We start from the raw sequence: 24993 nt of genomic DNA, 5'->3' as shown, positions 1-24993 counted from the left end.
GAAATCTTACTGTGTATGCCCTCGGATCAGGTTTAGGCAGCCCAAGATATCTCTCGGAAAATGCAGATGCTACAGGGTTAAGAGGGTTTCAATTACCAAAGAGTATCAAAACTTCATATAAATAACACATTTCGACAAGTAATTTCTGTCTTTTCTTTGGCCATTTTAAAAGGTAAGAAGTACACTTTTCCATTTTTTTTATTCAAATATATCACCCTTCTAGATATTATTTATTCCCCATTCACCCCTCTGGCAAACACAGAGAAATCCAATGTATAGGAAATCAGTCACACTGTGCTACCCACTTCTTCCTTAATTTGCAGTGTCCTGACTTGGTACAGCTAACAGACCGCCTCTCATTTTCCGTCACTTTCAACACACACTATTATACTTTTCACATATTTCATTCCTTTGTTAGCTTAGGTGAGGTTGCTGTTGTTAACTTGGCACATTATGATTGAGCTCCTTTTTCACATACACGTACAAAGCCACAGAAAAAACTCCCAGCTGCATATTTCAAAGTGCTAGATTATATATATGTTCTTATACTTTCTGACAGCACTGCCTAGATGAATATGCAGAGATAGCTTTTTGAAAGTAAAACAAAGATCTGCAACAAAAACAGCTTACCGTATAATTCAAAGTCTGTAATGGGTAAGAGGACAGCAGCACACTTTACAGGGTATTCATCGCCCCAGACCAAACGGCTGGTCACAAAGCCTCCATATACCTGAGGTACAATAAACATGCATGTTATTGCCTGCGGAGGAATGTACTGAGTGCACTCAATTCAATATTTGAAATGCTTGTACTTAAATGTAATGCAACTTTTTATTCCACTTGTCTTACAGCTTTAGTTACTTTTCAGTGTAAGAAAACGTTTTTAGAGAGTACTTGTCCATGGACAAGTGAGTTTGACAATTTACTTGTCCGAATACATTTTTCACTTGTCCAGAATGGACAAAAATTGGGGCCACTGGAATCTTCTTCTTCGCCATCGTATTTTACATTTTCGGTAAGATTTTACTGCATCACACATGGGTTGGGTATCTTTTGGATTTTAACGATTCCGGTTCTGCTTTTCGATTCCGGTTATTTTCGGTTCTCGATTCCGGTTCTTTGAGAGGGTAAAAATAAGTCCCATGACAAACTGGGAGAAAAATGTATTTATGAAAATATTAAGTCAAATCTGTATTCCTATTTACAAATCACTTCATACTGTTGAATTTCGTTACGGTTATTGAATAAAATTATATAAAAATAATCTCTGCATTGTTTAGTTAGTTCTAAGTGGTGCAGTTTGAGAATGTACAATTGGCCCAGTCTCCTGATGTTACACTGCAACCTGCCTGTAAGACAGAGTCCAACCACACATAATAATAACAATACATTATATTTATAGCCTATAGGCCTAGCGCTTTTCTACGAGAGAGAGAGAGAGAGAGAGAGAGAGAGAGAGAGAGAGAGAGAGAGAGAGAGAGAGAGAGAGAGAGAGAGAGAGAGAGAGAGAGAGACAGAGACAGAGACAGAGACAGAGACAGAGACAGAGACAGAGACAGAGACAGAGACAGAGACAGAGACTGTTAAAGACTGTTAAAGACTGTTAAAGACTGTTAACCCTGTGTTCTAGTATGATATTTATAAGAGAACATTGTACCTTGAAAATCAATGCATTCTAATAGCGGGTACATTTTACCCGTTGGCGGTTTTAGGTATACAGCGACCCGTGGTGGTTCTAGTGTTAAAACCCCTTGAAAATATTTTTGGTGTCAGAACTTCTGAAAGGTTTACTTTTTAGAGATATATACGTGTGGCAGTTGGGTGTGATTATGGTGTGATTATAGCGCAGGCTGCTGGACAGATGGGAGTGGCTCAGCTGGAGACCAGCCAGGTGATCTGACTCAGGTAATGGGTCACTAAAAAAAAAGCATGCTGGTAACCTGCTTCTGGGTTGCAAATGGTCAGTTTAGCTTAGGAAGGTTCCTAACGGAGTTAAATGACCCGGAAGTACCTAAGTGGCAGCAATGATAAGAGCTGTTCAAATTCTCTAGATCAGTGGTTCCCAAACTTTTTGTGCCCAAGGCACACCAAAGGACAAGTAAAAATCTCAAGGCACACCTATTGTGCAAAATAGCCCTTATAACACGTGTTATCACTCATATCATGTAAAATATCTGTAAATGTGCATAATTATTGACTAATGCCAAATAAAATGTGACAAAGACAACTATATTACTCATGAAATATTTATTAACTAAATATTTCAGAAATGAATTTGAAACTTTATCAAATTAGGCTTCATCAAAGCAGCAACACACTCATTTGAACCAGACAGATCACAAAATTAAAAATGAGGCAAACACTCAGCAGAAATTCAGCACAGAGAACTAGGAAGCTGCACTGTCCATGGTCCTGAACTACAAATGATAAATGTAACATTTCAGCAATCAGCATTGAAACATGTGCTATTGTAAATATTTTGCCGACTTACAAATTAGTGAGATACATGTGCCTGTCGGGGCGTGCAGATTTTTTTAATCCTTGGTGGCACTGAGGAGAGGGCCACTCGCAAGTCCTGTTCAACAGAGAGCCGTGACCTCCTGTTGTTCTTCATGTAAACCAGAGTAGAGAACGCCAACTCACACAGGTAGGTAGTGGGAAAAAGAAGAAGTTGCTCAATCGCGTGGTGGGAGATGCTTGGGTACTCCGATGGAGAAGCCAACCAAAACTGATCCAGTGGGAGCTCACTGAATTTGAGTTTCAGTGTGCAGTCCACACGGAGCTCTGCGCACTCCTCTCTCTTTCATAGTGAGCTTTTCTGTTGGGAATTCCGGGTGGAATGGGTCTCGGATCCAGTCATAGTCCTCGATGTCAGCCACACGTGGAAAATAGCGGTCAAACCTCTCTTTTAAGGTCTGACGGTGTTTGGATATACAGCGCGCTCCCTAGCTGCCTGCGGCGCAGCTGATGCCAGCGGGAACATGTCCATGGAGCCCTGTTCCAAAGCCTCGCGCCACAGGATAAGTTTGCCCATAAACCCCCGAATCTTGTCTGTGGATGATAAATGTTTTCATTCCTGCCCTGAAGCTTGGCGTTTAACTCGTTGAGATGCCCAAATATGTCTGCGAGGTAAACCAGCCTGGCGCACCACCTCTCATCCGCGAGCTTGTCTTTATGTGGGACAGCGTGTTCACGTGAAAACTCCAAAAGCTCTTCCCGAAGCTCATAAAGACGGGATAGGACTTTCCCCCGTGACAGCCAACGTACCTCTGTGTGGAGGATCAGGCTTTGGTGGTCGGCTCCCATCTCGGCGCACAGCTGGGAGAAGAGGTGAGATTTCAGGGGCCTTGATTTGATGTAATTCACCATCTGCACCAGGGGCGTCGCCTGGGCCTGAAAACATTCGGGGCTTAGCCCACAGTGGCGGCGGCACTAGTGGCATTTTTTACTGCAACACTCCCCACACGCACACACACAGTACACCCGCGACTGTTACAATAAAGGCTCGATAATCAGCTCACGGCATATAGGCAGGGGTAAAGTGGTATTTTTTTATGAGTGGGGGGCAGACCTCACCTCCTCTAGGGGGGTCCGGGGGGATGCTCCCCCGGGAAGATTTTTTTTTAAATATTGAAGTTAAAAGCATCAATCTGGTGCACTTTGAGAGCAAAATGAAGAGATCTATGGATACCTCTCTCAGCACCCATATGAAACAGAACTGTAAACAGATGTACTTTTTCTTTATGGATATTTTACTAATCACTCCCCTTTTAAACTCTGTTCTTGTTTTACTGCCATATAGTATTTCATAACTGTTTTTCCTTTATTCTCTTATTTTTTTTATAACTATAATGATCATATGAAGGTGTGCCGCGGAAATAATCTTTTGAATATTTTGTGACCAAACAGTTTGAGACCCACTGAGATAACTTAGACTAAAGTTATGTATCTAAACACTCAGAGAGTCCTTTAGCTCACCTGAGTCTCTCAGTCTGAGAGGAGAGGACTCTCCTCCAGCTTGTTGTGGAACAAACAGCTCCTTATGTCCGTTAGTGCAGCTAGCTAACCAGATGCTAACAACAGGTCCCTGCTGGCAGCGGTCCCTCCCTCCCCCTCTCTCCCTCTCTCTCTCTCTATCACACTAAAAATGCGCTATTGCCACACACACACACAGAGCCGAGCTTGAATGACACAAGCACACGTTTATTTCCATGCAAGTCTCTGATTGGTCTGGTGTCATTGCATTCACTGAACACGGGAAATTACAGTGTTGCCGTCCTCTCTTGTGTCATGATGAGGTTCACGTAAAGCACGGTTAATGTATTATATTATTGAGGGAGAATTGTCCGGGGCTACAGAAAAAACATTCGGGGCTAAAGCCCCGGATGCCCAGGCCAGGCGACGCCACTGATCTGCACAGCCTGATTCAGCACCTCAGTCAACTCCGGGGGCATGGTTTTGGCAACTAATGCCTCTCTATGCAAAATGCAGTGGTTTGTCACGATATGTGGGTTTTGTGCTCTCACCTTAGCAATAAATCCTTTCACTCTCCCCGTCATGCTTGCCGCACCATCTGTGCAAAGACTGACGCACATATTCCAGGTCAGACTGTTCTCTTTTAAATAGTTATTAGTTACCCTGAATATTTCTTCTCCCGTTGTATGGCTTTCCATTTCTTTGCAGAAGAAAAACATCTCTTTGATAGAGTCATCATCAACATATCTGACGTTTGCCAGAAGTTGGGCAGCCCCACTTATGTCAGTAGATTCGTCTATTTGTAGGGAAAATCTGCCGCTCGCCTGCAGTTTCTCTGTCAAATGTTGCTCAATGTCTTCTGACATGTCGTCGATTCTTCTTTTGATTGTATTATCAGACGACGGCACTTTGGATAGCTCATTTGCGGCATCTGGACCCAGCATGACACCTACAATTTTTTTGCAAGCGGGGAGGATGAGTGTCTCCGCTATTGTGTGAGGTTTCTTCTGCTTTGCAATGAGCTCCGCTAGCATGCAATTAGCCTCCATTGCCTTTTCAGACACTTTCACACAATCCAACAAACGGTCTTGCTGCCTCTGGTTCAGATCCCGCGCTCTTTTGAAGTAGGCCAAGTTTCTCTGAACATGGAAGGGATGTTTGGTTTCCAAGTGCCTCTTCAGCTTGCTTGGAACATGTTCGCATTAGCTAACTTCTCCCGACAGACGACGCACTCGGGCTGAGGATTGTTGACATCCCCGGTCCAACTGAAACCATAAGACAGGTAACTTTCATGATACTGTCTGCTGACAGTTTTTTTCCTCTTTTCTTTCGGTGGTGGGTTGTCGACAGTCTCTGCACTGGTGGTTGGTGGTTTGCTCCGCACAAGAAAGCGCTCCATTTTCCCTCTTGCGTGTTTCTCTGTTTTAATGTTGTCCTTCAGCCTTCGATGTGTCACGGTCTTATAATTCCCACCTGTGCAACTGCGTTAACAGCGAAATATGGGGTTCTGTGAGGATTTTTTTTAAAAGAATTATTTTTAGGTATAGAGTTTGCCTCTGTATTAAGAAAAGAATGCATACAAAGTACTGATATAGTAAATTAAAAAATAATTATTTTTGTGTAGTTGTATATTGCAATAATAACGTATGGTTGTCACAAAATCCCACGGCACACCCGGACTTGCCTCACGGCACACCAGTGTGCCGCGGCACCGCTCTAGATGATAGGAAAGGAGCTTTGAAACTTCCTTTTAATGTCCTTTAGTTTAGGAAACACTGGACTGACCTTTACGAAAGGAAAGGAGAAAATGCTGTCCCACAATACCTTGCGGCCCAACATTTACCGTGACACAACAATCGTCCGTTCACAGAGACAACTGATCGTGACCGAGAATTGCTTATCATGAAAGTTAAGTTTCTTATTAAGCGTTTTAAAAGTTATACCTTAACTTGCCAAAGTACTTTGTTTGAACATTCAACATTATAATAAACAAAAGGCAAAATATGAAAGTTACTTTGTTACCAGTGGCGGCCGGTGGTCTTTTTTTTTGGTGGGGCTCTTGACGTACCGTAAGTGACCTACCCGGGGGGTCCGGGGGATTTCCCCCCGGAATTTTTTTTCGAGAAATGACCCCTTAAATGATGACTTCTGGTGATGTTAGAGGGGGGGGGGAAAGGAGAAATCGAGGCTTAAAAATATGAGAAGACTGATCAATACCTCCATAATCTTCAGTGTGGAAAATATTATTTATCAACCTGAACATCTACTACTTTACCAGGAATTTGTGTTCTCAGAACTGGTCTGTTTTTTTCTTTCTTAAAACTGTTCATGTTTTATGAACCAACACCTCCACCAAGTAGCTTTACAGTGAACTGCATGTGAGATATAAAATTAATAGCATCTTTTCAGTAGCATTAATTATAAATATTTAAGTGGTTCAATACAAGTCACTACAGCATTTCAAACTGAACTGTGAATAAATGCAATTTAAAAAAAATAACCACAGCACAAAATGTCATAAATTGTGTTTTTTCTTTGTTTCTCTGAGGATTATTTACAAACAGGCTTATTTACATATAGCAATAACTCAGAAATGAAAAAGCGACATCGTCTAACACGAACAACCACTTAGCATAATGATAATATATGTGTTATGTACAATGTAACTGGCAAGGCTAGAGCAAGAAAGAACATAAAGTTTGCAAAAGGTTTAAATAACTTCAAGTATCTGTCTTCAGATTACGTGGAGGTTTTAGTCCGATGGGAAGCAGATTTTAAGCGACACCGAAGATAAACCAAAAATGTGGTGGAGCTGCAAACCGTGTAGTGTTGCTGGGACAGGACAGGAGCTATAACCGTTGGAAAATACATCACAGACAATGCAACAAACGTGGAGACAGAACAATCACTTCTGTGATAAATGCCCACTTATTAATAAACTTCTAACAACCATGGGAAACCTCCTCTCTACATATAAAGTGATATCCAAGCATGGGAAACAAAAGACAGCATTTACCTGTTTGCATCCAGCTAGCCAAGCCTTTTTTGTGTACCAGCTACTTGCGAAGCCTCGTGTATACGTTTTGTCTTTTTCACGAGATTGCTGCGATATATTCAAATCGGGTTGGTCCGGTCCAAGGTCTTTAAGCAACAATTTATCTGCCAAACTTCTCCTTTCGAAAGGATTGGAGATTAGCTCTTGAACAGAATTAGGCGGGGACCGAGGTCCGGAGACTCCACCTGCACACGAAGCCATCCTCATCAACTACTGCGTCAACCGGATACGAGTCACTGTCCAAACTACTCACAGACTGCACTGGGCGCTGACATTGGCGCCCGGTGACCGTCATCTTTGACGACGCTGATTGGCTGAAATTATATTTTCGCGGCATAGTTTACACGTTACAGATAGCAACAGTCAGCTGCTAGTGGCTGCTGCTGCACTGGTTGAAGGCTCCTCTCTTAGCGCCCAGACGAGAGAAGGTGCATGGGCAAGGCCAGGCAGGAAACATGTGACTTATCAGTAACTTTAGACATCGTAACACAATTTTAAACGAGATTTTATTGTAGATTATACATTTTACTGATACCAATTATATAATATTTACCTTGTTCATTAAAAATAAAAATAAAAAAAATAAAAATATATATATTTTTTTAAACATATATTTTTTTTAATTTTAATTTTAATTTTTTTTTTTTTTTTTTTTTTTCAATATGGGAAGAGGTGGGGCGGCGCCCCTAGCGCCCCTATGGACCGGCCGCCACTGTTTGTTACTGTTAAAAGGGTACCACTTTACAATAAGACTACCCTTATAAAGGATTCATAAAGGGTTTATAATTAGGTTATGAATTAGGTTGTAAACACTTTATTAATCATTAACAACCATTTATAAACCAGTTCTATACATCAACACAGGCTCACTATTTGGCAAGATGACTAAGCCTTATATTGGCTACTTAGCGAGAATCAACTCAGTGAACAACAGATACCAAGGATGCTGGCTGATGAAGAAGATGAAGTAAGCTAGGTAGCCAATATAAGGCTTAGCAGAACGCTCACTATTTGGCAAGCAACCGGTCACAGTTACCCTGTTAATCTCATTTCTTATAAAAGCTTATTAATGACTTATAAAGTGTTCATAACCTAATTAATAAATGAATTACAAACTTCGTAAACCCTTTATAAGGGTAGTCTTATTAAAGTGGTACCGTTAAAAGATTTAAAAAAAAAGGTAAACATTTCACAGTGTGACTGAGCGGTATGGGGTTTCTTAAGCTTTTTAAATCATGTTTGAATTGTGATATACACAGTGATAGATGTTAAGGCCTAAGAAGTTTATAATAAAAACTATTGAATTTATTTTAAAATATTTTCATACACCGCAGACGCACATTAATAACATCTGCTGGCGGATCATAAATATATCAGAAAGTGTAAGTAGGGAGGCTGTGGCTCAGTGCGTTAGTGCGCTGATCTTCGGCTCAGGGGAGCAATCGTTCCATCCCCACTGGACGTAAAACGTCCAGATGAGACAAAATACTGCTTTTTGATTCTGAGAAGCAGGTTACCAGCATGCTTTTATTTAGTGAGTCATTACTTGATTCTGATCACCTGTCTGGTCTCCGGATGAGCCACTACCATCTCTGCGGCAGCCGGCGCTCTAACCACAACTCACTGCCACAATGTGGTTCTCACAAGACATATGATGGTTACTATTTTTTTTTCTTTTACTGATAATACTGCGATACTTTTACTTATGCATGTGGAATAATTTTGTTTTGGAAATGCTGCAACATATTTTGTTCCTGAAGTAAAACCCCAAGAACAAATAGTACAACCTGGATATTAACGAAGACATGCATGATTATATTTTCACACAAAGACTATTCTTACCTTTCCAAAAGCTCCAACTCTGGTTTTGTCAACATAGGACTCTTTCAAAATAAAACTGCAAAAAAAAAAAACATTGGTTCTAGTTAGGAAGAACAATTCTGATTTGATTTTTGTATAGGCTACACTGTCTCAGCATAGATACTGTGTTGCACATACTAGCTGTCTTTACAAGGCACTTAGAATTATATAAATTACCTAAACTACTACTATAGATGACCCACTGCAACATGTCATTCCTAAAATAAAAGATCGATATTCTCAAAATAACAAGTAATGTGAGGGAATATTTGCAATGCAATTTAATTAATTGAAGATTACTTTTTGAAATTGCTTAACATATCAAGAGATTAATTCCACTGTGACTTGGAATTGTCAGTGGGTTTCTATAATAAATGTTATGTTTAATTCATGCCATGAGTCATGAGGAATTCTGGCCCCAAATTTTTTTTTTACTCATGTTTACTTAATGTCATTTTAGAAGAAGACAAGGTTAAAAGATATCATACTTGAGTGCTGCCTTCTGATCCTGTTCCTCATACAACCCCAGTTTATTCTGGATCCGGTGCAGCAGGTTGGTGCCCTTGAAGCCACTACCTCGTCCGTCACAGCGCACCACAATCGCTCCGAAGCTGCTCACCAGCACTGTGGCCCAGTCTAAGTGGAACTGCTCCGCCACCGTCTGACCACCAGGTGTCCCATCGCTACACACAAACAACCAAAAACAACCAGATCAGTGTATTTAGCTTAAGGCAAAGCATTGTTTCTTTTTTTTCTCTTAATATCAAAAGATTACGCTGGGTATAAATAATAATTTGGTTTCTCTTTGGAAATTGTGGGTAAAAAGCAGTTTCCTTTTATTGTCCAAATACATTATTGCTCTTATGTTCGTAATTTTGGTTGTACTATTTACTATGGGTACTGTATCTGTGAACTGACAATGGGCAACATGTACAGATTAGCATTAGGATAAAATAAAGCTAAAATGCAGCAGATATAACTTGTTCCAAGACAGTCACTTTAATACAGTTAAATAATTGTAATTATTAGATAGGCATATGCGCTTGAGATGCAAACAAGCGGATTCCAAAAGGTGATTTCTAAAAAGTTTAGAATTGAGCTAAAGATATATAAATGTACAAAAGAAATGCTAGTAAAATAAAGGGGTGGACAGGAGGATTAGGATAAGTGTCTTTATCGCCAGTGTTATTATTATCCAAGAAGAGTGGAGAACAATATGCTTGATTAAAACTCAGTCCAGGAAGCCATGTTGGGTCAGCATTGCTAATGGACACACACTTTTTCCATGTCAAAATGATTAGACCAGTATGTGAAAAAATATGTTTATACATACACCAACAGGAGCACAGGATAGTGTGATGTGTCCACGAAGCCGGCAGGTTTGAGGATCTGCATTGACAAAGCTGTAGTGTAGATACAAACAACTGTTATGCAAAACATAACATTGCAAACAAACATTAAATATACTCCTTTAATTGAGAAACTCTACCGTATATTTTGAACCTTATTTATGTGTTACCAGTTCATGATAAACGTTCATTGATACTGTATTGATACTATACCATCTAGATCTAGAATAGGATTTTGGAGGATGGGATGTAACAAAAACAGACACCGGTCAGCAGGGCATGTTAACAATGGTATGTGATATTGGATATGAAGAAGTAAATCATCTCATGCCAAATTGCAATAAGAGCCAAATTGATGTGGCTCTAATCGATATTACAATTTAAACGTTGCAGTTAACTACACTGTCCTGAACAGCAGTGATTCCCAGACTGGAAGTTGTTACCCTAGGTTTTTTCTACAGTCTGTTTCTGACAACTATCAGATAACTTGTGTACATGGACTTGTCCACTAATGTGACTGTGGCTTTGAAACATGACACATACTGTAGTCATCAATGTTGATCTCCTTGTATTCCACAGTGGGCATCTGCATGGAGTCCAGGGTCAGCCTCAGGTTGTCATTGCTCTCCAGGTTATGTACTTCTGCAATACCTGTAGAAATCACAAAATTAACTAATAATGTTGCAGTAAACAAAGTTAACTGTATTAATGTTTGGACAGTAATATGGTTGGCGCTTGCTTTTTAAACATACTGTGTGCAGTTATGATATCTGTCAACCAAGTCAAGCAAACTACAGTGTGCATAGTTTGAAAATATGTATGTAAAATTCATAGAAGAAAGCATCCCCACACCATATCAAAGCCTCTTATCATCTTTAACTTTCATCATGAACTCTATCTAAATAGAAAGCAAACAAACATGTTAACTGAAACTGTGTCCAGGATTCATTGTCAACATGTTAAGCACTACCTGCAAAACATAAGCATTGCATGGATGCAAGCATTTTTTTATCTTAAAGTCAATATACATTTACATTTGTCTGTGTCTGCCTTAAAAAAAAAGCAGGTGTAGGTGAACATTTGGGAACAATAATTGGAAATTGAAATGGAACTTGAAATGGCAACTTTCTGGTTCCCAAGCAAAGTCCACAGTTCAACAGCTAAATACAAATATTCTACCAAATAACATCAAGAATGTTTTAACATAGTTAGGGCGGGGACATCATATACATGTAGGTGAAGATGACAGACTGTCACACAAGCATACTGTAGTAATGAAATTACTGTTTGCTGATATTGATGTTGGGCAGGTTATCATTTAATGAGAATCCATTCTGAGAAGTAATTTGATTACTGGCAACATGCTGGACTTGGCTTGTAAACAAAAAGTCACTCAGGGCGCAGGTGGTCATTCTCCATTGTAAAAGAACCACGTCTGTCCCTTTTGAAAAGGTAATTTCCATTTTCAGTGATTATTCTACTGCCCACAAGTGGCTACTGTAAGTGGCTACTGCCTGAGATCGCATGCTGTGGTTTTATTAAATGTGCCAACTGCTAGGACTGTCTTAGGGAAGATAGCATTTAGATGCACAGCTCCTCTGTCTTGGAACAATCTGCAAATTAAATGGAAACTGAGCAATCTGGTGCCACTAAATGTTTTTAAAGCTCGGTTGGATGCTACACAATCGGATGCTGTTGGTACCTGTTCATGTGGATAGTTATTGTAAATTGTAATCCCTGTAATGATGGTGTATGATGTCCTTTTTGTTGTTCTGTTGTTTTATGTTTTTATGTTTCATGTGAAACCTACTTGATGCTAACATTAATGTACTTCACATACAGTACACAGTTCACATATATGAGCATCTATCAATAAAATGTCATATAATACAACTTAACAACAATCTGCTGTCATTTTTAAAATTCATCACATTTCTGAATTCATCACAGTTCACAAACTGAACATGATAGGCTTAATGTCTACAGGGTGGTTGTATTAGATTGCATTCAAGTATACAGATGAACTCAATGTTATTAACCATGGTAGTTAAAAGGTGATACAATTAATCATTTTAATAATTATCAAACGTGTTATTCTTGTTCATTCTTAGTCAAGCAGTATCAACCAGATTACACTAAAGGCCATGATGCTTATGATAGAACCTACAGAAAGAATGTGTTCTATTCTTTGATATCAATAATATTCACTAATAGGTAGGTACAGTATGTCAGGGTTCTACACAGACTTTATGATATAAATATATGTAATACAATCAGGTGAATATTATTGTTACACACATACTGTAATATGCTCAGTGTGACTTTTGTTTGCTTAAGGTATGATCACACTGATTACGTTCCTAGGAAGATAATAACATATATAACAAAAATATGTATCTATAATAGAAAATTGCATTTCAGTGAAACTAATTTATTTGCTTTCTTGCAAATAGTTTGATCAAAAAACAATACCACTGTTTGTATTTTAAAAATGAGGGCCATAGTCAGCAGATGGCTAGCTTAGTTTAGCATAAAGTTTGATTCAAATCATTCATGTTGGCAAATTATTAACGGCTTCTGACATACAGTATAATACAATTGTAGAATATTTCAAAATTCATTCGACTGCATTAAGGATAATGACCCTTCTTAACATATTGTATTGTTCTTCTCAGTGTTAATCTCTTTTATGGGTTTACACTTTAGATTGTTGCCAAAACATTGTAGGCACGTTGGAATGCTCACTGTTTTATCATGTGGGATAGTGGTGGGTAACGGCCAAAAAGCTTGCGTGTTCAACTCAAAGGTCTCAGAGGTGTTCACTGACATGATATTTTTGCCATGGAAACCTACCTAGTGTTGTGGTCAATTCCAAGAACAATGTCCAAACATCTGTGGCTGGCAGCTAAATTGAATCTGCCTGCCAAATGGCCTCTAATAAACTGACTTTCAACAAAAGAGTCCTGAATGAGTCATACTTGCACTAGGAGAGTGTTTCCATCAACAATCATTGAGTTATCCACCTCTCCTTAAGGAGGTTCTGATGAGACGAGGGAACAGGAGGGGACGTTTGTGAGCTTCCACAAAGGAGAGTGGGTCTGAAAGAGAGAGTGACAAAAGAGACTTTAACAATAGCATGCAGCAGCTAAAGTTAGACTGCTGTGGTAACAAGTCAAGACAAAAGATACTGGAGATTAAGCAGTGATGGCATACTGTGGGCTGAGAGCAAGCAAGATCTTCAAATGTAGACTGCGTATAGACTCCCAGTGGAGAAAGATGAGTGCTTCATCTGTAGGAAAAAAGAGCATTGGGCAAACAATTGTCTAATAAGGGAAGTGAAACACACACACACACAGCTCATGCAATGAAGAAGTGGGACTTATGCTAAATTCCCGTAGAACTATTTAAGATCTGGCCAGAGACATTGTTTATTCTGGGAAACAATGTGATCACATTTCTTGTAGATTGAGGAGAAACTCACTCAGTGGGGACAACTAAAGACTAACCTGATCCAGAGCAAAGAGAAAGTGATGTGTTCTCTCTCGGGATATCAAGAAAGACAATCAGAGACAAATTCATGGTACCAATTGTTTGTGTTCATGAAGAAGAATCTGCCCCTCATATAAAGATCAAGCATGTATTTTGGCCTCAAACGTGTATCCAGTTAGTTTGACAGGACGAGATCTCATGATCGCATTGGGCGTACGTCTAATCTCTACACCAGAAGGGTTCAAAGTTGTTAGGACTCCTAATGTCGACATGTCAATGGTAACATACAGTCCCAACATTTCTCTGTATGTATATCAGTAGAGGTTCCCTTCTTCAAAAGATATGATTAAAAGAGCTAAAATATTGTATCCAACTGTGCAGATTTTATGACTTCAGGGCAGGCTACTCACACTGTATGTCCTATGTGTCACAAGGGCCTGACATACTTTGGAACAGTTTTCTTTCATGACCTGAAATAATCTATAAAGTATTCTACTTTGTTTTGGTCTGATAGCAGGTGTGCTATTTCTGGGAATCTGAGTGATGCTCAGCAACGTTCTTTCTGGTGAACAATTCACACCCACACATCTCACTGACAAAGTCTCAAAATGACCAGTGGTGGGACCTGGGTTCGTTTCTAAGGAAAAGCAACTCCATACACACACACACACACACATTCTTATCTGACTGCTTCTCTCCCCACAGCCATGAAGGAAGTCCACTCCTCACTATGGGCCCAGGGGAAGTATGACTTAGTACTTATAACACCCACATTTGCTCACAGGCCAAGCAAACAACAATATATTTTCAAGCAGGAGGATATTGAAGGAATAACACTTGTTTGATTCTCTTTGACAGGCAGGAGTAATTGTTCCCTGAAATGATTCACCAGTAAGAACTCCCTTTATCTCAGTGAAGACAAAGAGCAGGATTTGAGAGCAGTAAATGCAGCAGTCCAACCAAGAGCCCCTAATGTGCCAAACGCTTACACTATTTTGTCACAAGTGCCCTCTGATGCTAAATAGTTTTCCATTGGGGATCTCTCCAACACATTATTCAGTTTCCCAGCACATCCAGATGTTGGTTTGCTTTTAACTACTGCGATGTCACCATTTGGACGGACTCAAGTACTCTTTTGGAGTCGTACATGAACGAGCGATAACGGCTCTCATTTTGTTAATCGGGCCATCAAAGGATCAAGTGCTTACGTAGACATTACAGCTATAGAGAGGGAAGATGGTGAGAAAATAACACACACAATGCCTTGTGACCATTGTCGTCAGCCCTAACTGGACTTCTGTTTTCACCTAAATTACTGATTTTGATTCCTCTTTCTTAAAATTAAAGTCCAAGACAGTTGGTCTACCTTTAAGACAGTCAGCCCCATGTGAATGTAGTGTATGAAGAGTTTTAGTCTTTAAAAGGCGAATTTGAAATTGCAGTTAATGCAAACACCTATTTCTACTTTCCCCACTGTAGCTGATAGTCATTCTGATACAACTACCCTTCTTCTTTAGCACGATATTTGCATTACAAGTAGAACGTTTCAGAAAAGTAGTACAGGTTTATTGTTGGCTAATTAAAGCTGATGGTATATTAAATGTCAAAATGCTTTAATTTGCTGCCTTTATAGAAAAAAGAGCTCTGTCAGACTGATGGGGACACATGCAGAGAGAGAGGTAGACATCCTACTCTCCTACGCTCTCCATTAACCTATAACACTGTTGCAGATCATTGTATCTAGTTACTGTATAAGATTTACTTTACCTTTGGTAAATGAATGGTGGCTTAATCTTCAAACTAGTTACAACTCACTCTCCTATTGTCTTTGTCTGATTGGATTTTAATACACATCCTGACATAAAAGTCAAGCACTTGCCTTTTACTAGAGGTTATCTCACTTCTGTTATTACCTTATGAGTATCCTTTGAGCTCTGTGTAACCTAGTCTTGGTGTCCTTTTACCCCTCTTATACGTACTTTTAAACCTAGTGTTATCATATGTTAATTTGGAAATAGTAATTAAACAGATAGATTTTATATTTTCTAAACTAAGAGAAAGACGTTAATGCTTTTAACACAAGGTGTATCTTTCCTGACGTTGCTTATGAATGACAGCTTCAAGCTCATGCATGTTCATCTCCTCTCTAAAGTGAATCATTATCACAGATAAAGCTCCTATTGTCAGTAAAGTGGTTAACGTTTTGATCTCTGAGTATATAGAACATACTGTATGTGCCCCTCTTTCACATACATCAATGACAGTCCCTTTGTTCAACACACCATTTAGCCAGAACATAGGTCACTACAAACAGAACAAAAACTCATATATGCATTGTGAACGTGTGTTTATTTGATTACATAACAAGCATGTTAAATGGTGAATCAAATTGACTTCAAAACATGATTTCCAAACACAATGGATCACTTCATGCCAGTGGATTTAGCAGAGTTCCAGACTTCATCTTGTTCCTTGTTCACCACCAGTTTGCCCTCATCGGTCAGCTGAAGGCGGCACATGTTGCAGTCAGATTTGGAGGTGTTTGTGTGCCACATGGCTTTGCCCCCCTCGTCGTACTTGACCAGGTTGCAGTCCCCCTGCATGCACAGGCGTAAAGGGGATGACCCTGCAGTGTCTGAAGCCCACACAGGCTGCCAGCCATAGACCACAAAGTTACCATCATCCTGCAGGCAGAAACAGAGACGCTTGTTAACCGTTTGCTCAAAGACCATTGCATTTGTATCATGCACCCTGATAAGAGTCTCACATGCACAAATATTCTGAGTCACTCACCTGGAAGATAGCCTTAAACGCTGCGTTGTTGGACACCAGATGGTCTCCCTTGCGGAGTTCATCATTTTTGGACAAGAAGTTATATCTCTCACAGGCTCCGCCCTCTACTGGACTCTATGGGTACTACCTTATCATGCAAGCATTCACCTACTGAGATTTCTATAGACGTAGCCGGCCCCGGGGCGGGCCTACCTGAATGCGTGCGCATCTCACTTCCGTATAAAAGGAGGCCTCGCCTCCTGACCACCATCCTTTACTCTTCAGCGAGCGGAGGTGGTAACCTAGCACTGAGTCCGAGACGTACAAGTGGGAGAAAGGAAGTAGAGAAAGAGAGAGATATTGTGAAAATGGAGCCACTCCTGGAGCATCGTAGTTGCCCGTCGTGTCCTGGACTGATTGCGGGAGCAGACCCGCATCGTCAGTGTTTCCAGTGCCTGGGACAGGATCATGCTGAGCAGGGAGCGGGCCAGACACCGGCCTGTGCTTCCTGCTGTTCGATCCCGATGCTAAACCGCCGGCATCGTGCGGAGTACTTCTCGAGGAAGTTCGGCCCGCAGGTGCACGGAGAGGAAGAGGATGTGGACCTCGAGGTGGTGGAAATGGACGACCTGGAGGACGTGCCGTTTGAGTTCGTCCTTCCGAGGGACCGCGTGGTCGACTTCACGGAGGATGACGACATCTCCTTGTCCGACACCCCCGGGTCCGACAGCCAGGAGGGCCCAGCACTCAGGTCTGCGCGACTGGACTTCCCAGCGGTGATGACCCAGGCAGCGGAGCGTGTAGGCTTACCGCTCCCCCCACCGCTGCCACCGAGGCCTGTAAGCCGCCTTAGGCAGGGGTTTTACGGCCCGGTGCTTCCGGCGCAGCCGGCTTTCGTCTCGCCCCCGTTGCCAGACATCTGGCAGTGTGTGGAGGCGACATGGCGGCGTCCATTGAGGACGAAGGCCGCCATAGCATCCATGTCGGGCATTATCAGGGTGCAGGGCCGATCAGGTGTGTTCTGGCGTGCCCCCCCTCGACGAGAGCCTGGCGGCCCATCTGTTGCCACGATCAGCTGGTTGGGCGGAGGGGAAGAAACCTCTGCCCCCGCTGCCGCGGGACCGGGAAGCCTTAGAATATTTGGATAAAATGTTCAGGCTCGGTTCACAGATGGCGGCTGCAGCGAATAATCTGGGTGTGTTGGGTGTCTCCTTGATTACTCCTCGAGCAGACTCTCCCGTCTCAGGACGGGGAGGATTATCCGGACCGCTGCATAGGTCAGATGAATAATCTGATCCATGGAGTGGCCACCGCAGCCGGGCGAGTGATGTCCTTAGCCACAGTGGCGTCTCGTCATGTGTGGCTGGGACTCACCGCGCTGCCCAAAAAGGACCGAGCAGATCTCCTTGGAGCCCCCGTTTCCACGGAAGGGCTCTTTGGGTCTATAGCCTCGGTCACCCAGCGTTTCAGCCGTCTGGAGGAAGAGAGGCTGCAGCTTAGCCGCATGTTGCCGCTAGCTTCTCCCCAGGTGTCACAGCGTCCTCCGCGGGCGGCGGAGCGCAGTGCAACGGTGAGACGGAGGGAGAGACGCCGGTACAAAAGTCCCGTGCCGGTAGCACCCTCCGCTTCTTCAACCAGCCCCGTGGGGCCAGCGTACCGGCACTCACGGGGGCGGGCTGCCCGGCCACGGCAGTCTCAGCAGCAGCAGAGAACCGCCGGGTGGGGAGCTCCGCCAAAACGCAGCTGACTGGCGGAGGGAGGAAGCGTCTCATCGGGTCTCTCCACCCAGGACGCTAGGGTGAATCCCACCTCCTCCCTGTTCAATGCCCAGGTCCCTTGTATTAGGAAAACTAATAAAGAAAAGGTGATCTGTATCCAAGTCTGAGTGTCATGTGTTTTCACAATCCTGCACTCACACACATTGTTGACTGTACATATTCCCCACTCGCTACCCCGGTTATTTCTCCTGTAAAGGAGATAGCCAGTGGGCATGCGCAGATGAGAGAGATAAACCGCAGGAAGTGCTATAGTAGCGCTATGCGGGTGCAGGGGCTTGCTAGTCGGCGCATTATGGTTAGGGAACACACTACGCCTAGAATAAAGGCTCCAATTAATACAGTTTACCGTAGTGGTAAGAGCTGCATTATGGCGGAGCTCGCGCTCTCTCAAGAGCCCATGGTGTGTTCAGGGACCTCAGGTGAACACATTACGTCAACAAAAACTCCGGTTAATGCTGGTTACCATGGTAATGAGAACAGCGTTAGGGTGGAGCGCGCGCTCACACAAGAGCGTGCGACGGTGTGTTCAGGGACCTCAATAAAAAATCGGCCCTTTCTGTGTCGACCCTCCATGGGCAAATCTTCCTTTCACGGGGGATTTTGCGGCGGAACGGGTCACCAGAGAGTATCGCAGCTTTATAGCTGCGGCCCCACAGCTAAGGGCTTGTCCATTAACTCAATATTATGGGGAATGGAAACTCAGCTGTGTACTGTCAGAGTGGATGGACAGGACGCTGAAACGGGGTTATTCACTCCAGTTTTGCAGCGTCCCACCTCCATTCAGAGGCATGCGAGAGGTAATTCTATCATCCCAAGAGGAGATGGGTTTCCTCTCAACAGAGATTCAGGCTTTGGTGCAGAAACAGGCAGTGTCTGTGGTGCATCCTCAGCAAAAGGAAAAGGGTTTTTATTCCATGTACTTCCTGGTTTCCAAGAAGACAGGGGAATTCAGACCTATTCTAGATTTGCGCAGCCTGAATCTTCACATTTGCCGCAGGAAATTCCGCATGTTAACTATCAAACAGTTAATGGGGCTAGTGCAGCCGGGCGATTGGTTCACCACCATCGACCTGAAAGACGCATATTTTCATGTGGAGATTGTGCCAGAGCACAGGAAATATCTGCGTTTTGCCTTTCAAGGGATAGCCTACGAGTACAACAGACTCCCGTTCGGCTACTCCCTATCCCCACGCATATTCAGCAAATGTGTGGCCACAGCGCTTCAACCGCTGCGCGCCCAGGGCATGAGAGTTTTCTTTTACATAGACGACCTCATAGTCATGGCTGGGTCCCGGGAACAGGCAATGTGTTGCACAGCACAATTGATCACACACCTAACCAAATTAGGCTTTGCGATCAATTGGGGAAAGAGCACCCCCATACCTCGCCAACAGGCGTTGTATTTGGGAGTGGTGCTCGATGCAGGCGCGCTGCGTGCCACCCTATCAGAGAACAGGCGTGCGTCCCTTCTCAGGGCGGTGCACAGGCTGCGACAGGGGGCAACAGTGATAGCTTTAGCGGTCATGCAGACTCTGGGTCTCATGGCGGCTGCTCACGTTGTGGTCCCGTTGGGGTTATTGCATATGCGCCGCCTGCAGAGGTGGTTTTCCAGTCTGCGTTTGGATCCCAAGAGGCACAAACAGCGGCTGGTGACCATCCCCCCCTCAGTGGAGGGCAACCTCCGGTTCTGGGGGTCTCACGGGCGCCTCCGGAGGGGGTCTCCACTGGGGCGGGTAACCTCCTACATCACAGTGTTCACGGACGCATCCAGAACAGGATGGGGAGGGACCTGCCTGAAGAGGGCTATAGGTGGGCGCTGGGCTCTACGGAGTCTCAACACAGCAACCTCCTAGAGCTACGGGCGGTAGTGTTAGTTCTCCGGCATTTCATGCCCCTAATTCAAGGGAAACATGTAATGGTCAGGAGCAACAACAGCACCACAGTGGCTTATATCAACAGGCAGGGCGGAGTCCGCTCCGCCCCCTTGTTGGCCACAGCGGAGAGGCTGTGGTTATGGGCTTCAGAGGTGGTGTTATCTCTGAGAGCCCTCCATATCCCGGGACTGGAGAACAGGGGGGCCGACCTCATGGCGAGGGGCGGGCCCCTGCCAGGCGAATGGATGCTTCACCCGGAGGTGGTGAAGCAGATCTGGGCCCAGTTCGGGAGAGCGGAAGTGGACCTGTTCGCCAGCCGGCACAACAGCCACTGTGCCCTGTGGTTCTCCATGGCCCTGAGCGACGACCCGCCTTTGGGGGTGGATGCGTTTGCACACGAGCCATGGCCAAGGAAGCTGCTATACGCCTTTCCACCGCTGCGTCTCATTCTCCCTCTCCTGGGGAGAGTGAGGCGAGAACGTCTGGCAGTCATTCTGGTGGCACCGGATTGCGTCGGGGCTCCGTGGTACTCAGAAATGACACAGATGAAGGTGGGCCAGCCCTGGGCGATTCCCCAGTTCTGGGGGTCGATGTCTCAAGAGGCAGGTGCAATCGGGGCGTTACCCACTCTGGGCCAACCTCTTCAGGCTTGGCTCCTGAGAGGGACAGGCTGAGACAGGGTGGATTGTCTGACAGCGTTATTCAGTCTATCCAGGCAGCTAGAGCAGAATCCACCACAGCCTGTTACAGGCCAAAGTGGCTGAGATTCCAGCATTGGTGTGAGTAGCGGGGAATAGAGCCCCTATCTTGTGAGTTGGGCTCTATTTTATCCTTCTTACAGTTACTGGTGAACAGAGGGCTTGCTCATTCCACAGTGAAAGTGTATGCAGCAGCCATCTCGTCCTGTCATGAGGGATTCAACGGCAGGTCAGCCTTCTCTCATCCACTGATGTTGCGGTTGTTACAGGGGGTCAGGAGGCTGCGCCCTGTAGTGCACGCCTCCGCCCCACAGTGGGACCTGCCGCTGGTGCTCGAGGCCTTGGTCACGGGGCCATTTGAGCCTCTTGAGCTCTCCTCCCTGAAAGCACTGTCGTGGAAGACAGCGTTGCTACTTGCCTTAACGTCAGCCAAAAGAGTGTCCGAGTTAACCGCTCTGTCGGTGCACCCGAGCTGTTTATTGATTCGGGGTGACCAGAGTGGGGCGACACTCAGACCGAACCCCTCCTTTGTGCCCAAGAGCCTAAGGAGTGAGTTCAGGTCGAGGGCTATTCAGTTGGAGGGTTTTAGTCTTCCACCCCATGGGGGGGCTAGAGAAGCTAAATTACACCTCCTCTGCCCGGTGCGTGCATTAGCATATTATGTAGAGCGCACAGCTACCCTGAGACGCACTGAACAGCTGTTTGTGTGCTTCGGGGGCGGGGTGACTGGAAAAGCTCTGTCCAAGAAACGCCTGGCAGGCTGGCTTTGTGAAACCATTGCACACGCCTACAAGCAGGCAGGGAGAGCCTGTCCCATGGGGGTCCGTGCGCACTCCACACGAGCTGTGGCTGCATCAACAGCCTTATTCAGCGGTGTGAGTGTGGAGGATATATGCACGGCGGCGTCTTGGTCAACGCCAGGCCCCTTCATAAAGTTTTATCTCTTGGATATGTCTGGCTCTTTCTCATCGTCTGTACTTGCTGTGGCAACACAGGACTGGTGAGGAGGGGGGGGGCTGTGGGTCAGTGGGCATCTGACCCCCTCCCCGGGCGTAAATGCGCTTACATTTCTCCGGACCCCTGGAGGGTCGCGGGGTGATGTAATGCGCTCTGGGCCCTTACAGGGCTGAAGGGCTCCCCTCGCCTGCCTGGGGGGGGAGAGCCCTCCATATTGTTGTCCCTACACACTCTGCACAGGGTCAGTGGCTGAGTGGGGGGACGTAGGGGGCACTTGCGTTCTCCCCGTGCTCTTTAGGGACTCAGGAGGGAGAGTGCATAGTGAACCCATACAGGGCTGCAGACTTTCCCTCTCTGCCTAGGGGCAGACGCACGGGAGTCCTCAGCTCTATTTTTGAGCACACTTTTTTGCGAGGCAAGCGCGTCAGGGTGTGCTCTATCGGCCGCAGCCCGGACTTCTCCACGGTTACAACCGAGGGAGAGGTGAGTGAGGCGCAGTGGCTGCTAAAGCCGGTCAGGGACAGTGAGGTGGATCGGTGTGCTGGACGACAGTGCGTGCATACATCGGGGCTCCGCCCACTGTACCCATAGAGTCCAGTAGAGGGCGGAGCCTGTGAGAGATATAACGTCGGGTTACGTATTGTAACCCTTGTTATATAAACACAGGCGGAGCCCTCTACCTTGGGGGCACTGTCTGTCCTATACCGCTCGCTGAAGAGTGGTGTAGGATGGTGGTCAGGAGGCGAGGCCTCCTTTTATACGGAAGTGAGATGCGCACACATTCAGGTAGGCCCGCCCCGGGGCCGGCTACGTCTATAGAAATCTCAGTAGGTGAATGCTTGCATGATAAGGTAGTACCCATAGAGTCCAGTAGAGGGCTCCGCCTGTGTTTATATAACAAGGGTTACAATACGTAACCCGACGTTTCTGCTCATGATTCTGCAACAAAAAGAAAGTCAGTGTTATATCCCTTTAAAACACTGAAAATGCTTGGAAAACACAAGTTTTGTGAGTTGGTTTGCCTATTATATTTGTATTAACACCAGTGATTTGTATTCACTGAAGAGTTCCATACTTCATTACTTACTCTTTCACCACCAGTTTACCATCATCGGTCAGCTGAAGGCGGCACAAGTGCAGTCGGATTTGCGTGTGTTTGTGTGCCACATGGCTTTATCACTCTTGTTGTACATGACCAGGTTGCAGTCACACTGCATGCACAGGCGGAAAGGGTCTGCAGTGTCTGAAGCCCACACAGGCTGCCAGCCATAGAGCACAAAGTTAAGATCTTCCTGCTGGCTTAAACTGCTATCAGGTTGTTCAATCAAGCATTTCCACACGCACATTTGGAATGCAGTTTTGTACAGATCATTGCATTTGTATTATGCATCCTGATAAGTGTCTGTGCAAAGATATCCAGAGTCACTCACCCGGAAGATACTGTAGCTTTAAAGGGCCCATGTCATGCTTTTCCGGTTATTACCCGTCCTCATTTTCCATTGTTTACTTCCTGGGTACTGTGACGTGTGAATACCCAGAGGCCACACCCTCTGCCAGCATTTCACGAAACAAAGCTTCACAAACCTTTCAGCGATTCATGCTGGATATGTACAGCGTAGGGCACTGAAGAACGATGCTGTTCCTACTTTGTTTGGACCAGCGGGAGATTCGGGTACACAACCTGTAAGTATTCATTGTTGTTTGTGTATTTATGATGTTTAAAACAAACAAGGTATCTGCCACGACTGTTTAAATGGCTAAACGTTTTTCGGGCTGCTAAATTGGGATCGCAGAGAAATGCTCTCCGCAGACCCATTCTCACAGCGTTATAAACAGGGCTGCACATGGTGCGCTGGTGCGCAGGTGCGCATTCGCACCCCCCGCCAAAAAAGGAGCACCGGATCATTAAGAAGCACGTACGAACTGCGCATGCGTGAGTGGCAATAACTCTCCTTACCAGCAGGCGGCGGTAGTGTGTATTCGTCATTCAAAAGAGGCAACAACCGGAAGACAGACTGCGTGATAACCGAGAGAAGAAGAACAGACTGCGTGATATAAACAAACAACAAATAGCGTGTGCGTTCCATTTTCACTCTACAACGAGAAGCTCATGGGGCTTTCCCGAACCTGTGTCGAGAGCTGGAGTTAAATCAAATCTCAGATTTGCCTTCTTAATAGTTTGTTTGGGTCCCTCACTTCCGTTTCGCTTCTCATGCACTGATTCGCTAGCTCAACAGCCAATCAGAGTGATTTCTTATGCCGACTGCCTTTGGCCGACTGCTGTTGAATCGGCGGATTTTCGGCCGAAAAGGCGTCGGCCCGGCTGAAAAGACCAATCAGAGCACACTGGGCTCACAGGGAGAGGGGTGCAGGAGCTCCAACAAGCCGTTTAGGACAGAGAGTGAATACCGGTGAATACACATACTTTACAGAGATGCTGTATGAGAAACCAATGTGAGTTTGGAAAATTGCACAGTATAAATCTATTTTAGTATACCTCAACAATGGAATTATGATCAGTAGAAATGGCCATGACATGGGCCCTTTAAACTCTCTGTTGTCTAGGGCTATCTGTCACGTTCACAGGTACAGATTAGAACCCAATAGCACGACACAGATACAACTAGGGTTCAAAATGTTCAGTTTATTCAGGTCAGGGACAGGCAGGGTCAACACCAGGAAATCCAGCAGTCAGGCAAACAAATCCAATAAAGGGGCAGGCAGAAAAGAGCTCAGAAAAGGGCTCAGAAAAGGGCTCAGAACCAGGCGATCCGTCAAACAGGCAAACAAATCCAATCAGGGGGCAGGCAGGTAACTCGAGGTCCAATATCAGGCAGGCAGGGTCAAAACCGGCCAGAACACAAAAAGTAACGCAATTTGTGTTTGGTAGATGATGTCTATGTTGTAACAATACTTTTTGGCAATACATCTTATACTGTTGGAAAGCCTGTTTTCTTACCTTTCCAATGGTACCACATTTGTGAGGAATAAGCATTTGTGGGATGAGCAGCAGAGCTGTGTATGTGGGGTGCGCCCATGAAAAATGTGAAAAATCTCCTCTGCCAATGCCAAACAGCTTTTTTTTGCTGCTGACTCTAGTTTGGTGTTGTTTGGTGGATTGGATGATTGAAGTCTGATAAATAAAGACATATTGGCAACAATTGATGTATTGATACCTTTATAGCT

The 24993-nt window shown here is 44.5% G+C and overlaps 1 protein-coding gene and 1 pseudogene across 1 annotated transcript; both read right to left on the bottom strand.

Moving 5' to 3' along the window:
• Positions 1-8717: 8717 nt before the first annotated feature.
• LOC117496137 (dipeptidyl aminopeptidase-like protein 6) lies at positions 8718-10288 on the bottom strand. Its single transcript, XM_034147846.1, has 3 exons — positions 10224-10288; positions 9379-9573; positions 8718-8927 (listed from the first exon to the last, which is right to left on the bottom strand). The coding sequence occupies exons 1-3, from the start codon at positions 10283-10285 to the stop codon at positions 8852-8854; spliced, it is 333 nt and encodes a 110-aa protein (XP_034003737.1). The 5' UTR covers positions 10286-10288; the 3' UTR covers positions 8718-8851.
• A 5770-nt stretch (positions 10289-16058) lies between these two features.
• On the bottom strand, positions 16059-23153 carry LOC117497881 (annotated as a pseudogene).
• Positions 23154-24993: the final 1840 nt, after the last annotated feature.

The sequence above is a fragment of the Trematomus bernacchii genome, unplaced genomic scaffold, assembly GCF_902827165.1.
Source record: "Trematomus bernacchii unplaced genomic scaffold, fTreBer1.1, whole genome shotgun sequence".
Lineage (NCBI taxonomy): Eukaryota > Metazoa > Chordata > Actinopteri > Perciformes > Nototheniidae > Trematomus > Trematomus bernacchii.
Note: the sequence above shows the minus strand (reverse complement) of the source record. Positions and strands in the feature narration are given on the sequence as shown.

What these genes read in the sequence shown, in the direction of transcription:
- LOC117496137 (XM_034147846.1), bottom strand. Translation starts at nt 10,285, where the DNA reads ATGCAGATCCTCAAACCTGCCGGCTTCGTGGACACATCACACTATCCT. An exon ending in TATCCTGTGCTCCTGTTGGT is followed by an intron (nt 9,574 to 10,223) that starts GTATGTATAAAC and finishes GTTTGTGTGTAG; the next exon opens with CGATGGGACACCTGGTGGTC. An exon ending in GATCAGAAGGCAGCACTCAA is followed by an intron (nt 8,928 to 9,378) that starts GTATGATATCTT and finishes TTTTTTTTGCAG; the next exon opens with TTTTATTTTGAAAGAGTCCT.